The 14,937-nt window shown below is 52.8% G+C and overlaps 1 protein-coding gene across 2 annotated transcripts; it reads left to right on the top strand.

Moving 5' to 3' along the window:
* Positions 1 to 94: 94 nt before the first annotated feature.
* Gga3 (golgi associated, gamma adaptin ear containing, ARF binding protein 3) lies at positions 95 to 14,832 on the top strand. 2 transcript variants are annotated; one of them, XM_042702580.1, is made up of 17 exons: positions 95 to 192; positions 6,784 to 6,868; positions 6,946 to 7,021; positions 7,924 to 8,022; positions 8,509 to 8,632; positions 8,901 to 9,004; positions 9,156 to 9,236; positions 9,574 to 9,711; positions 10,165 to 10,246; positions 10,350 to 10,466; positions 10,770 to 11,012; positions 11,338 to 11,408; positions 11,622 to 11,941; positions 12,123 to 12,346; positions 12,627 to 12,796; positions 12,975 to 13,085; positions 13,246 to 14,832. In XM_042702580.1, the coding sequence occupies exons 1-17, from the start codon at positions 153 to 155 to the stop codon at positions 13,354 to 13,356; spliced, it is 2,196 nt and encodes a 731-aa protein (XP_042558514.1). In that variant the 5' UTR covers positions 95 to 152; the 3' UTR covers positions 13,357 to 14,832. The 2 variants fall into 2 exon arrangements, with proteins under 2 accessions (XP_042558514.1, XP_042558515.1); XM_042702581.1 differs by lacking the exon at positions 12,123 to 12,346 and having other exon boundaries at positions 12,631 to 12,796.
* The last annotated feature ends 105 nt before the right edge of the window (positions 14,833 to 14,937 follow it).

Below are 14,937 nucleotides of genomic sequence, written 5' to 3'. Positions count from 1 at the left end.
ACACTGCCATTCCCAGGGTCCGTCGCAGTCAGGCGCTCCCTCCGGCGGCAGCACTTTCGCCTCTCAGGCCCCCGCGTATGCCGCACCTCGGACGGTCTCGTGCAGAATCTCGCGAGGTTTGAAGCCGCGGGGCTGGCCCGGGCGGCTGCAATATGGCGGAGGCGGAAGGGGAGAGCTTGGAGTCCTGGCTGAGTGAGTAGCCGCGCCGCCTCGGCCTGCCACCCCGCTGCTGCCCTGTCTGCGCCCCCCGGCGCCCCCTGGGCCGGGCTCCGCGGGCTCGCCGCGCGGGCGGGCGTCGCGCGCTACGCCGCTTCCCTCGGCGCGTCCTCCGGTTCCCGCGCGCGGCGGGGACAGGCCGCGGGAAGATGACAGCCCGGCTCCACGGGAGGACAGGCTTGGCTGCGGGGGGGGCGGGCCGCTCCCGGCTGGGGCCCGGGCGCGACGGGGCTGCCCTGACCCAAACGCGCGCCTGGCGGCTGCGGAACCAGCCGGATTGTGACCGTGTGTTCGAGAAGGGACTGCTTTGCTCAGGCAGAACGTTTGAAGGAGAAGCAGCTTTCCAGAGAGAGTGAGGGACCGCAGAGAACGGACCCTTTTTTTGTTTTGTTTTGTTTTTTGGCGAAGCTTTAGATGGTCTGATGTTCGGACCCCCCCACCTCCCCGCAGATACACACTTGAGACATCTTAAGGAAGAGAAGTGTGAAGGTAGAGCTATGGTGGTGTGAAAGCAATGGCTTTCACATTGCTAGGAGGGAATAGGGGCTAGCCTGTTGGCAGGAGTTCATGAGCTTCAGAAAGGCTGATTGGTGAACTTAATAACCCTTAAGTGAGGAGTTAATAAGTCAACCTCCCCCTTTTCCCCTGGAAGCCTCATTTTTAAGCGGTGATGGAAATTGGGCCGGATAGATTGGTTAAGTTGCCTAGGTACTGATTTGTACTGGGATCTCGCCGAGTAGAGGTGACAGCTGTTGGCCACAGTTGTCTAATCTTTTAAAAAAAAAAAAAAGAAAAGAAAAATCCCTCAAAGGGGAGAAAATTAACATTACATGCACCGGGCGAGGTGCTGGTGGCTCCCACTGTAATCGTAGGTACTCAGGTGGCTGAGATCTGAGGATGGAGATTCGAAGCCACCCAGGGCAGGAAAGTCTGCAAGACTCTTGCTTCCAATTGATACCAAAAAGCTGGAAGTGGAGCTGTGGCTCAGAGTGTGCCAGCTTTGAGTGGAAGAGCTCAGGGACAGCATCTAGGCTTTCATTTCAAGCCCCTGTTCTGTGCTTGCACTCGTGCATGTGCATGTGCACGCGCACACACACACTCACACACATTATATGCCAACTATCCTAGCAGAGCAGGTTCTGCTGCCACAATATCTTAAAAGGATAAGTGACTCTAATCAAACCATGTATATAACCATATTGGATGTAACCATGGTGGAATTGGTTTGGTTTGTGAATGTTCATGGGCATGTTGGAGTAATTTACATGACCTAATAGGCTTTATTTAGAGATACTTGGAAATAGGAGAGAAGGTAACCGGAAGGAGAGAGCATCTGTAGAGACTACAGTTGACCTTCCTTGCACTATTCCTGCTAGTTTTGCCTTTGTAACAGTGTTTAGATTTTGTTTATATTTCTTCCAATCTTGGCTAGTGGTATGGCTCCACTGGTAGAAATCCTACTTAGCAAATTGGAGGCCATGAATTCAAACCTCAATGTGGGAGGTGTGTGTGTGTGTGTGTGTGTGTGTGTGTAAATTCTTCCACGCTTATCCTCTGTTCATCTTTATAGTTCTCATGATTGAATAATGTAGATTGTATCAGTCCTCACCTCCTGAGGAAAAAAGAAAATAGTACTTAGGGTCAACATCATCTAAGTGAAGGTCCTTGTCTTCACATGGCTTGCTTCAATTACTGCAGCAGCATCCTTTTGGTAATGCCTGAGGCCTCTCCTTTCCTCTTCTTTCCTTGATCTATTCTGCTCCCAAGAGAGCAGTTCTGAATCAAGTCATTCTACTACTGCCAAACAAACTACTCCCACTGTAATCTGACCCTCATTATTTCCTGCCTTTTTCAATATTGCTCTCTGATACGTCTCCCTACTTTGGTCATTCTGATGTTCTTAGTGCACAAATACATGTTTTTCTCTTTTAACCTGGAAGCCCTTCTCCTCTTTGCTCAATGAAATGTTTCAGAACCCATTTCCAATTCTCCTTGCCCAAAAACCATTTCCTGATGACTTCAGGAATCTTAGTACAAAAGTCAATGTCCTGCTATATGAGGTGTTTGGAAGAATCAGGAAGTTCAAGAAAGGGCTGGAAATATGGCTTCGAAGCAGAAGGATTAGTTGCATCGCATGTGCAATTCCTACCTTGCATCCCCAGCATCCATAAACAAAAGCAAAAACAAAAAACATTGAAAGGTCAAGCAGTCTTTGCCTTCAGTTTGATAGAAGTGATGCAGGAATGGGTAAAGAAAAGATAAAGATAATGCAGACAGTTTCTTTAGGAAACTGGGATTAAGGAGACTGGAAGATGATCCTATAAGGAAACAGCAGTCAAACAAGGCCTTAGAGAACTGGAAAAATAGGATAAGAAAACACTGAATGATGATGTGGAGGGGAGCCAGCTGTTTGGGGCACCCAGTAATGAAGTCTGGCTGGCTCAAGCAAGCACTACGCTCCTGGAAGGATGTAGTGAGATATCGCCTGGAATGTTAGGACCAAATTCTCTAAAACTGGAAATTCCAGCCCAAGAAAAATTTCTACTCTTTATCAAGTCCCTACTCCCTTCATTCTTCCTTTCTTTTTTTGTGCCTGTCCTGGGGCTTGAACTCATGGCCTGAGCACTGTCCTGCCCAAGACTAGTGCTTTCCTTCTGGCTTTTTTTTTTTTTTGTCAGTTGTGGGGCTTGAACTCAGAGCCTGTGCGCTGCCCCTGAGCTCTTCAGCTCAAAGCTAGCACTCTACCACCTGAGCCACAGCGCCACTTCAGGTTTTCTGAAGCAAAAAGAAAAAAGCCAGAAGTGGTGCTGTGGCTCAAGTGGTAGAGTGCTAGCCTTGAGCTGAAGAGCTGAGGGACAGCGCCCAGGCCCAGAGTTCAGGCCCCACGACCGGACCCAAAAAAAAAAAGAGTCTCACAGATTTTCCTGCCCCCCCCAGCTGGCTTTGAACTGTGATCCTCAGATCTCAGCCTCCAAAGTAGCTAGGATTACAGGCAGGAGCTACTGGTGCCTGGCTTCCTTCTGCCTTTTTTTTTTTTTTTGGTCTGGTTGCGGGGCCTGAACTCTGGGCCTGGGCACTGTCCCTCAGCTGTTCAGCTCAAGGCTAGCGCTCTACCACTTGAGCCACAGCGCCATTTCTGGCTTTTTTTTTTCTTCTGCTTATGTGGTGCTGAGGAATTAAACCCAGGGCCTCAGGCATGCAAGGCAAGTGCTCTACCATTGAGCCAACTTCTCAGCCCTCCTTCTGCCTTTTTGATGGTTAATTGAAGATAAGAAGCTCACAGGCTTTCCTGCCTGGGGAGTCTTTGAACCACAATCCTCAGCTCTCAGCCTCCTGAGTAGGTAGCATTACAGGTGGGAGCCACAAGCTCCTGGCTTTCAAGTCCCTATCTGTTGTGTAGCTGAAGAAATCAGAAATATTTGGACGGTTGATTCTGGCGCTTTATTTAGAATGGGGAAGTTCTAGAATCAAATCTAAGTTCTAATCTCTTTTGTCCACCAGAAGACAAGAAAGGGAGAGATTAGAGAAGAAGAGGGAAGGGAGAACCTCCAGCACTGACAGGAATGGGTGTGTGTTGGGGAGGGGGGGATTCACAGCCAGGTTTCAAGCCGGGGTGCCTGGGAATGGGAGCAAAATGGGTTTTGAATAGTAGCACCATTTATAGACGTTTTTGTTTTTTTTAAGTCAGGAGAAATGACGAGTGTGTTCAGGCTCATTTCACTACCAAATTAACCTTTATAATTACGTACTGTCACGCTTTATGCACTGGATATTTTTTTTTTCATATGTTGAAACAAAAAGGTACAACTTCTTCAAGGAAAGGTCTGTTTCTTGTTCTTTGTCTATAGCCCCTTTGGGTCTAGCACGCTGTTCATTTGTTTTGGGGCTGGGGAGTGCTGAGAGAGACCTGGCAACTGACCACATATTGGTTTAAGACCGAGCATACAGATTGACTCTGGTGTCTTTCTAGCCCATGCTCTTGCACCTGCTCATTTCCAATCACTGCCCTGTGGCATTCGGTTCCCATGGGGGGGTGTCCGAGCCATGCTAGCATGGCTTACTCGGTGCTACTGTTTCCATCACGATGTGACATTTTTCGGTCCCCCAAGAGTCAAGGCTAGAGATAGAATTAAGCTGAGAATAACAGCAGGAAATCTAGAAGCACAAAAAGAGAATGAGGCTTTCACCAGAGACCCAAAAATAGAAATCATGAGTCAGAGCACAGCCCAAAGGGATGGCTCCAGAAGTCAGGGTCTACATGGGAGACTCTAGTGTTGCACTGGTGCCAAGAGGAAGAGAATGGTGATGGGTTGGGGGGACATGTGCCCCTGCTAGGATCTCGGTGGCCCTGGGGCAAGCTGCAGTCACTGGGAAGTAATGTGACCAAAAGGCTTTTTGTGCCCTGTGCAGTCTGAGCGCTCCCTGCAGATTGGAGGGGGAAAAGTGAGGTTCCAGATTTCTGGCTATGGAAAAATGAGGTTCCAGGCATGAATGCAGGAACACAGAAAAGTAAACGGGAGTGTTCCTGAAGGTATCAGTGCTACAGGGAGAGGAGCGAGGAGCAATGAGAAGAAGGGATTGATTGATGACTGTCCACTGTGTATCGGGTGTGGGATCCACATTTTACTCTATTAGGAAAACACTTTTCCATTGCAGCTAGTATGAACCATGAGGTGCGTCACTCTTCCCAGGAGATGTAAGTGTTCAGGGTGGGCAGCTCCTCAGAGCATCATGCTTTTGAGTCCCACAGCTTCGTGGTGTGGTGTGAAAGCCTGAAGTATTTGAAGTGATAGAAATTAGTTCCAAAGCTGGGCTCTAACTCGTGATTTTGTTGGTGGTGGTAGTGATCAGGGGGCTTGAACTCAGGGCCCAGGCGCTGTTCCTGAGCATTTTTGCTCAAGGCTAGCACTCTACCACTTTGAGCCACAGCTTCACTTTCACTTTCCCTGTGGTTAATTGGAGATAGTCTTAGGAAATTTCCTGCTTGATTTTCCTGCCCAAGCTGGCTTCAAGCTTCGATCCTCGGATCTCTGCCTCCTGAGTAGCTAAGATTACAGAAGTGAGCTACTAGTGGCTGGCTTCTAACTGGTGATTTTTTTTTTTTTTTTTTGGGTCCGATCGTAGGGCCTGAACTCTGGGCCTGGGCACTGTCCCTCAACTCTTCAGCTCAAGGCTAGCGCTCTACCTCTTGAGCCACAGCGGCACTTCCGGCTTTTTTCTTTTTGGTTATGTGGTGCTGAGGAATCGAACCCAGGGCCTCAGGCATGCAAGGCAAGCGCTCTACCACTGAGCCATCTTCCCAGCCCCTGATTTTTTTTTTTTAAGTTAAGGAAACACCCACAGTCATAAGACATCAGAATTGAGGAACTTCTAACCTGATCTCTTGTCAGAGAGCTGACAGTCTGTCTTGTGCGCAACATGAGTGTGTTGAAAGTATATCCATCTTCTGAGCCTGAAGCCCTAAATTTAGCAAATAGTTTGAGAGAGCCTTTTAGAAGAGAGGCAGAGAACCATTGGACCTCCTCAGGTGGGTTGTCCTCTAAGCACTGGTGCTACGGAACAGAAAAGACTGCTGAAACCAAGTATTACCAAATTTTTCATTCAGTGCCAGGAATTTGAAGCCTCAGCTGACTTCAGAACTCTCCAGCATTGTCTTTGTGCATGATAGCAGACGGCCGTTTAAACTGAGGGAGCTGAATACTCCATCCCATTGATGTGGTCCTAGGGACAGACAGTACGATGGCTGGTGCTACTTAGTAGGGGTTTAGTAAATGTCCATTTGACGGTGATGAGCACTGTGTGCAGCTTCAAAAATGGGGACCAAGCTAGGCGCTGATGGCTCACACCTGTCATCCTAGCTACTCAGGAGGCTGAGATCTGAGGATCACAGTTCAAAGCCAGCCCAGGCAGGAAAGTCTGTGAGACTCTTATCTCCAGTTAACCACCAGAAAACTGGAAGTGGCGCTGTGGCTTAAAGTGGTAGCACCCTAGCCTTGAATGAAAAAGCTCAGGGACAGAACCCAGGCCATGAGTTCAAGCCCCAGGGCCAATTAAAAAATATATATATATTTTTGTGGCTTAGTGCTAGAATGCTTGCCTAGCATGCATGAAGCCCTGAGTTCAATTCCTCAGTATCCCATACACAGCTGGAAGTGGCACTATGGCTCAAGTGGTATAGTGCTAGCCTGAACAAAAGAAGCTCAGGGACAGTACCCAGGCCCTGAGTTCAAGCCCAAGGACTGGCAAAAAAATTGTAAAGAAGCTGGCCACCAGTGGCTCATGCCTGGAATCCTAGCTACTCAGTTGGCTGAGATCTGAGGATCGCATTTCAGAGCCAGCCTGGCCAGGAAAGTCCATGAGACTTTTATCTCCAATTAACCACCAGAAAACCAGAAGTAGAGCTGCAGCTCAAGTGGTAGAGTCCTTGCCTTGAGCTGAAGAGCTCAGGGACAGTGCTCAGGCCCTGAGTTCAAGCCCCACAACTGACAAAAAGAAAAGAAAAAAATTTTTTCCTTTGTGTTCTCATCGCTCTTGATAACAGCATCCTCTTCTTTGTTCTGTCCCAAGATAAAGCCACCAATCCTTCTAACCGCCAGGAAGACTGGGAATACATAATTGGCTTCTGTGATCAAATCAACAAAGAGCTTGAAGGGTGAGTCTACTGGAGACAGCCAAAAAGTGGCCACATGGTCCAAGGGGATGTATTGATTGTGGTTTATTATCCACCAGGCCCCAGATCGCTGTCCGACTGTTGGCCCACAAGATCCAGTCTCCACAGGAATGGGAGGCATTGCAGGCCCTCACGGTAGGTCTTTGCTCCTAGAGATGAAAGCAGTAAGTTTCCACCCAACCCAGGCCTTTCCTCATGCACTCACTGGGCCCTTGGTAATTCTGGTAGTTTGTGCCCCCAAAATCCTTGATATATATTCAGGTGCATGGGCTGGGCCTCTGGGCCAGAGCTTGAGGGTTCAGAGACATCTAGAGTCAGGCGGCAGCTGACTCTAAAGAAGAGTGAGGTAGGGCTGGGAAGGTGGCTCAGTGGTAGAGCGCTTGCCTTGCATGCCTGAGGCCCTGGGTTCGATTCCTCAGCACCACATAAGCAAAAAGAAAAAAGCCGGAAGTGGTGCTATGGCTCAAGTGGTAGAGCGCTAGCCTTGAGCTGAAGAGTGAGGTAAGCACAGTTTATTCTGTAGCTAAAAAGAATTCAGGTACTGGGGAGGCTGCCCCCATGGATGCGTTTACAGGACAGGTCTCAGCCTTGATTCAAACTAAGAGAGTTCAAAATGAGAAGTAAGACAGGGTGCTGAGCACCTCCTGGCTCTCCCCAAACTAGACAAGAGCCATGCTCACAGCCGTCTGCCGCCCTCCTTGCCCTGGACTTCAGGCAATCTCTGGAGAAGCACTGCCCACCCCTCTGTCAAGGTGGTTGTAGAGCCAAGATCTTGAAATAGTGATTCTCCAGGGGGCAGTTTCCCCCCCCCAGGGGACACTTGGCAATGCTTACAGACACTTGATTGTGGGGGGTGGGGCCTCAGCGGGTCTTGCTCTGCCTCCTCACTGTATCCCCTACAGAGACGTGCCATTTTAGGGGTGAGGTGAGCGGCGGTGGCTTACCCGCCCCTCTCTGGGATACAGCCAGCGCCCCACGTAGGCTGAGCTGCTTCCCCAGAACCAGCGCGTCACTGAGAGCCCCCCTGTTGCCGACAGGTGCTGGAGGCGTGTATGAAGAACTGTGGGAGGAGGTTTCATAACGAAGTGGGCAAGTTCCGGTTTTTGAATGAGTTAATCAAAGTTGTCTCTCCAAAGGTCAGTCGAAGACCATTTCCTTGCTTCTGTGGGCTTTTTTTTTTGGTGCCAGTATTGGGGCTTTAACTCAGAGCCTGGGTGCTGTTCCTTAGCTTTTTCACTCAGTGTGGCACTCTACCACTTGAACCACACCTCCACTTCTGACTTTTTGGCAATAAGAGTCTTACAAACTTTCCTGCCCAGGCTGGCCTCAAACCGTAATCCTCAGATCTCAGCCTCCTGAGCAGCTAGGATTACAGGTGGGAGCCACCAGCGCCCAGCCAAGGGTTTCTATAGCTGGAGCTCTAGTCCTGGCAGGGCTGTATGAAATGGTTTTTCAGGCAACAATGCAGTTTGGCCTCAGGCAACTTGCTCTCTCATACCTTGACATCTGCTGGCTTGTAGCAGTCTGGGGGACTAACTAGTAAGAGCATTCCGTGGTCATGACAAGAACCTGACACTCCCTTCCAACTTCAGTTACTATTCTGTTTTCCATTTGTCTCCTAGTACTTGGGAGACAGGGTGTCTGAGAAAGTGAAGACCAAGGTCATTGAGTTGCTTTATAGCTGGACAGTGGCCCTGCCGGAAGAAGCCAAGATCAAAGATGCCTACCATATGTTGAAGAGACAGGGTATGTCCACCTTCCTTCACCCTCCAGGTAGCTCTCAAAGGCAGCCAAGGCAAGGAAGAGAAGGGGTAGGCGTTAGAGGTCCCCAGGCTTTTCCCCTTCTAAAGGGAGTCGTGTTTGTCATCAGGGCCCGGCTCAATGGGTGTTAGTGGTAGAAATGTAAGTAGCCTGGTGTGTCTCCTGCCTCCTCTTCTGGGTCTTCATCACAGGGCTTAGGGAGCAATGTGATCATGCCCTGAGCATGCGCTTTGCCATTTGTGTCTCCTCCCAGGCATAGTCCAGTCTGACCCTCCAATCCCCATGGACAGAACATTGATCCCCTCTCCACCCCCTCGTCCCAAAAACCCTGTGTTTGATGATGAGGAGAAATCCAAGGTGAAGTGCATCCCAGGCCTGGGCTTCTATGGGATGAGAGGTGGTGGCAGCAGGGGGAAACAGGGCTTTGCTTGGGTCTCTGGGAGCTCCGGTGTTTCAGGCCTCCAGGTGGGAAACTCTTCCTGTCACTTTTCATACCTTTCTCTTCCAGCTCTTAGCCAAGCTGCTAAAAAGCAAAAACCCAGATGATCTGCAAGAGGCCAATAAGCTCATCAAGTCCATGGTGAAGGAAGTGAGTGGGCCTTGTGGGTTTGGGGGAGAGGAGCAGGGGCCACAGTGCAGAAGTCCCCTGCCCCAGCCCTCACCTGGAGTGAGGAGGAAGAGAGCTGGAGTCTGGGGGCGGGGGACAGGATGGAGGAATGCGAGGGTCAGAGCACTGGGAGTGTTAAGGCTGCGGGGGGGGGGGGGGGGTGGCGCGGAGGGGGGAAGGCATTCACTGTAAAAGGCCTGTGATCCCCAGCACAGCTCCAGGGCTTGGCCTCTGTTCTTGTGTTACCATCCTGCCTGGTAAGGCAGGGAATATAGGCCAGGTGAGCTAGCTTTCTCCTGGCCCCTGTTGGCTGAGGCAGGACGAGGCTCGGATCCAGAAGGTGACCAAGCGCATGCACACCCTGGAGGAGGTGAGCAACAACGTGAAGCTGCTTCATGAGATGCTGCTGCACTACAGCCAAGAGCACTCCTCACCTGCCGACAAGGAGCTCATGAAGGTAGGCACCGCTGCCTGGCGGGCTGCTCTGCACTCTGGACACCGGCCTAGGGGGACATGCATGCTGTCTGTGAGCCCGTCCATCTGGCTGGCGTTGGGGAGGTGGAGTGATGAGCTAATGCACGCTGGGTGGAAGGGGCTGGGCTCACTTCCACTTTCGGCCTTTCCTTACTGCCTTGGGGAAATTTGGATAGAAGGGCCTCCCCTGGCATCTGATATTGTGGCTGGGTCAGTCCTCTAGCTCTGAAGGAACTTGTCAGCTGGGGGGCAGGAAGGGGCTTTCTTCCTTCCTGCTACCCCACTGACTGACAGTTCCTGTTCATGGCTTGGGTGACAGGTCTGGTGACGGCTGGTGGAAGGAGAAGCACCTGTCTGTCTGTGGCGCTTAGCGAGCCCTGCCATTTTCTGGACAGCATCCCTGAATCGTTGTGACTTTTGTCTGGGTCTCTCCCAGGAGCTGTATGATCGGTGTGAGAACAAGAGACGGACATTATTTAAACTAGCCAGCGAGACAGAGGACAATGACAATAGTTTAGGTGAGTGAAAAGGCAAGCATAGTTGGCAACGGTGAGCCAGGAATTTGGATGTATGCATGGGAACTGTCACAGCCAGGAATGAGGAGTCTGTCTTCTGCTCCAGGGGACATCCTGCAGGCCAGTGACAACCTCTCCCGGGTCATCAACTCTTACAAAACAATCGTTGAAGGGCAGATCGTCAATGGTGATGTGACCACCTCAACCATGCCTGATTCTGAAGGTAAAATGTTCTGGTTCCCCATCCTGGGACCCTCCAGACCAGCCCCACCTTCCCACCACCTGACCACAAGTGGACCCCAAGGGTCTGAAGGTCCACCAGCTTCCCAGAGGCCAGGAGGTATGGATGGGAACTTTCCTGCCTGCCTTGCCTAGCTTGCTTTTCAAGACGTTCCTGGAAGAAATGCCACTGGGTTAGACCTGAAGCAAGAGAGCTGCCTGTGGTGCCCAGGGTTCTGGCCTCCTGTTTCGGGGGCACTAGAACTGCTCCTGATGATTCTCATTCCCCTGCTGTTGACTCATCCAGGAAACCACCCGTCCAGCCACGGCACTCTCATCGACCTTGCTGAGTTGGATACACCCAACAGCTCATCCCCAGTGTTGGCCCCAGCACCCGCCCCACCCACCTCAGGCATCCCTATCCTCCCTCCACCCCCCCAGACCGCGGGACCTCCACGCAGTCGTTCTTCCAGCATGGCCGAGGCCCCCCCAGGGCCCAACAGCACAAGCAACGGCCTCTCCTTGCTGGACGAGGAGCTCCTCTGCTTGGGTGTGTCCTGAAGGGTGGCCTCACGGGGTTGGGGATGGGGGGTGGATTTGGGCGAAGGAAGGACACGTGGAGTCAGAAGGCCAAGCGGTGTCTGGTGTGCTTGCCATTCAATTGCAGCATCTCCAGGGCCGCCTTCCCTGTGGACTCCAGCCCGCTTGCTCTGTTCCTCCTGCCCCAGAAGGCCCCTACCTCTGTATATAGAAAGGAAAGGGGATTCCCACACCCCTCTGCTGCCTGAAGACCACTTTCTCCCCACCCCAGCACTCAGACACTTCTGGTCACATGGTCACTTCAGGGGGACTGATGTAACATCATGTGTTCTCAGGCCTCACTGACCCAGCTCCCCCAGCTCCTCCGAAGGACTCCATTGGAAGCAGCCAGTGGCACCTGTTCCAGGTAGGGGCTCGATCATGGTGACATCACTCAAGTGCCAGAAAACAAAGTGTCCTCTCCTTCCTCGTGACCAGCTGCAGACATGGTGTCTCCCAGCGCACAGCCCAGTGGCCGACAGGACAGCTCTGGGGAAGGACTGCATGGGTGGCAAGCTGTCTCCCCGCCATGGGCAGCCGACCTTCCCAGCCCTTTGCTAACCCGTTGTTTCCATTACAGGGCGAACAGTCAGATCTGGACTTCTTCCGACCCAGGCTGGGGCCTCCTGCCTGCTGCCCGTCAGATGGGCCCCTGCTCCCCCCCTCAGCCCCTGCCTCCAGCACCTCCCAAGCTCCACCGCCACCTGCCTTCCCCGCACCTGCAGTCTCTGTTGGCATACCTGTCCCCAGCACTGGCTCCTTCATGTTCTCTTCCGGACTCACCCCAGCTTTGGCCCCAAAGACTGAGCCCACAGCCGCTGAGCACCACAGCTCAGGGCTGGGGGACACCACCCTGCACCACCTGGACGGCCTTGATCAGCTTCTGGAGGAGGCCAAAGTGTAAAGGAGGGGACGCTAGGTGGGATGGCCAAGGGCGGGGCCAGGTGTGCAAGCCAGAGTGAGCCTTGAGGGGTGGACACCCATGCTGGGCAGTCAGGTCAGAAGCTGGGGATGCGGGGTGGCTGAGAGCTGTCGCTGGCCTGCATCCAACTTGCCTTCTGTCCTCCTTCCTGCCTCCCAGGACCTCAGGCTTGGCGAAACCTGTCTCCTCTTGCTTTCCCCCTGGGACCAACGCATCCCCCCGGCTCCCCACCTCTGCCCCAGCCAGGCCTCTCCTGCCCTTCTCTGCTGGGCCCAGCAGCCCTCTCTTCCAGCCACCAGCCTTCCAGCCCCAAGGCAGCCCTGTGAAGGGGCCCGAGCTCTCCCTGGCCAGTGTCCATGTGCCCCTGGAATCGATCAAGCCTAGTAGGTGTTGGAGGGGGGGAGGAGGAGGCCATAGGCAGGGCGCTGCAGGGTGTGCCCTCTGTGCAGGCATCCCTTATGGCTAAGGGTCCCCTTGCCTGCTCTCTCAGCCTCTGCTTCTTGTGGCTGGGTGGCCTTAGCCCTCACCATTCCTGGACTGCAAAAGGGAGCACTGTACTTAGAGCCACACCCTTCTCTTTCCCCTTGACTACGGCGGGCACCGCCTGGGCTCAGAAATGTCTCTGAAACATTGTCCCAGCAAGAATATGCTACCTTCCTACAGGCAGTGCCCTTCCTGTGACAGCCTATGACAAAAATGGCTTCCGCATCCTCTTCCACTTCGCCAAGGAGTGTCCACCGGGCCGGCCCGACGTTCTGGTGGTGGTGGTGTCCATGCTGAATACAGCTCCCTTGCCAGTCAAGAGCATCGTGCTTCAGGCTGCGGTGCCCAAGGTACCACTGGCTCCCTGGGGTGTCTGGGAGTGAGAACTTTCTCCTGAACCACGGGAGCTGTGGGTCTGCAGTGGCTGGCAGATGGCACTGTAAATTCACCTTAACCAGATCCCAGTCCGTGTCTGTCTTGTTGGCATCTGCCAGGCAGCTCTCTTCAAAGGAGCTTCTTTCTCTTTAGTCCATGAAAGTGAAGTTGCAGCCGCCCTCTGGGACAGAACTCTCTCCATTTAGTCCCATCCAACCACCTGCAGCCATCACCCAGGTCATGCTGCTGGCAAATCCACTGAAGGTGAGCGAGTGAGCTGGGTAGAATCCAGGGTCCCTTTCCTTTCCCCAGGTCCCGTGGCCGAGCATGGGTGGATGTGGCGGGGACAGGAATCCTACCTCCAGCACAGACCGGGGCCAAGGGGGGCACTGGGCTCTCTCTCACCTACTGCCCTCTGTCGCAGGAGAAGGTGCGGCTTCGGTATAGGCTGACCTTTGCCTTGGGGGAGCAGCTGAGCACAGAGCTGGGAGAGGTGGACCAGTTTCCTCCTGTGGAGCAGTGGGGGAACCTATGACCCCAGAGGACGCTGCAACCTCTACTCGGAAGGCAGGCAGGCTGCCCTGAGCCAGAGAGGGCTCCAGTCGGTCTAATCACTATCCTAATGGCAGTATTTGTAGCTTTGATGTGGACCAGAGGCCCACTGCTGTGATCCTCTCTCCTCCTTGGCCCCTAAAAGGACCTGTTTTCTATCTACCTGTGTGACTTGAAGTAGCCATATACTTACTGTAAGGGGTGGGGAGTGGCCCTGAGCTTCCCTGGCTGGTCTGGGATGGGTTTCCCTTCTCCTGCAGGCATTCCTTGATGCCCAAGGCCAAGGTTCTAAAGGAAGGTTCTCAGACCCCCTCAAGAACCAACCTCACACCCCAAAGACAGGTGGCTTGAGACCACACTGCAGCCTGTCGCTCGCTTGTGCTTCCCTCTGTCTGGCTCTGCTGCCACCTCCCGTGAGGTGGGCGAACCGGTGGTCCTGAGAAAGGCTGGTGCACTGCTCCCGCCTCCTGTGCCACAGCATCCTGTCATGCTGCAGTGTGAGTGGTCCGCCTGTCCCTAGCGACTGACAGGCTGTGTCCTATGGACATCTCAGCAGGCCATGGACCTCAGCCCAGCAGAAGCAGAATCTGGCCTCGTGAGTCTCAGCTAGGGATAGGAAGGAAAACAGAAGTGAGCTAGTGTTTCCCCTTCAGAAGCAGGTACTGGAGCATATTTCCTGCCATGGGATAGCCACCCTACTCACTACCTCTTGCTTGGCATGCAGTAAACAGCTGTCCTCAGTCTGAAGAGGACAACTCCCAAACCTGGTGTCCTGCCCTGCCCCCCTTCCCACCCGTGCGGCTGGGCTGAGGAAGCCTCAGGGTCAAGCACGTTGCACTAGATGGATGTCCTTGTGTGCTGCCCACAAATCCCCACTGTCCCCCAGCTACAGATGAAGGGGTGCTGTCAGCGAGATGTTGGGTCTGGAGGTGATGAGGGGCCATGCTTGAACCAAGTCACCAGACCCTATTGCTTCACAGCACTCAGCGCAGCTAGCATGACCCAGCTGCGTGCACGCAAGGCCCACCACGCTGCCCCCGAGGCACCGAAACAAACCGCAGCTGCTCCGGACAAGCAGCCCTGAGGAGGAGCGGACAGCTCGGGGTCTGCTGCCTCTGGAGAAAGGGGGCTCACACAGCACCCTGGCCCATGTGGTTCTGTGTGGCTGCCTCCTCTTCTTCCCTGTCTTTAGCAAGCAGGTTTCACTGCTTCATCTGGACAAGTCAAAACGGAATCATTTTCACTAATTAAGGAATCAATCCAAGAACTTTCCAGACCGGCTGCTTCAGCCCTGGAATATCTGTGTGGAAGTGGACCTTTATGATAAGCATTAGACATTACAATTATGAGCGTTACTCATTACTGTTGAGGTCACTACTTCATGGAAACAGCTATACTGGATGTACCAACTCCTCCGCCCTTGTTTTGCTGCATGTTAAATAAAACCATTTTTGCCCTACATGGAATCCTTCTAATATAAACAAGACGCCATTCACCCTGGCAGGAAGTGACCTGTGAATTCCCAAACACAGGTAGACAGGCTGGGCTGGAATTGCCTATACAC

Source organism: Dipodomys spectabilis, unplaced genomic scaffold (assembly GCF_019054845.1).
Source record: "Dipodomys spectabilis isolate Male_0828 unplaced genomic scaffold, ASM1905484v1 ptg000329l, whole genome shotgun sequence".
NCBI lineage: Eukaryota > Metazoa > Chordata > Mammalia > Rodentia > Heteromyidae > Dipodomys > Dipodomys spectabilis.
The sequence above is the reverse complement of the archived record's forward strand: the minus strand, read 5'-3'. Positions and strand labels throughout refer to the sequence as shown.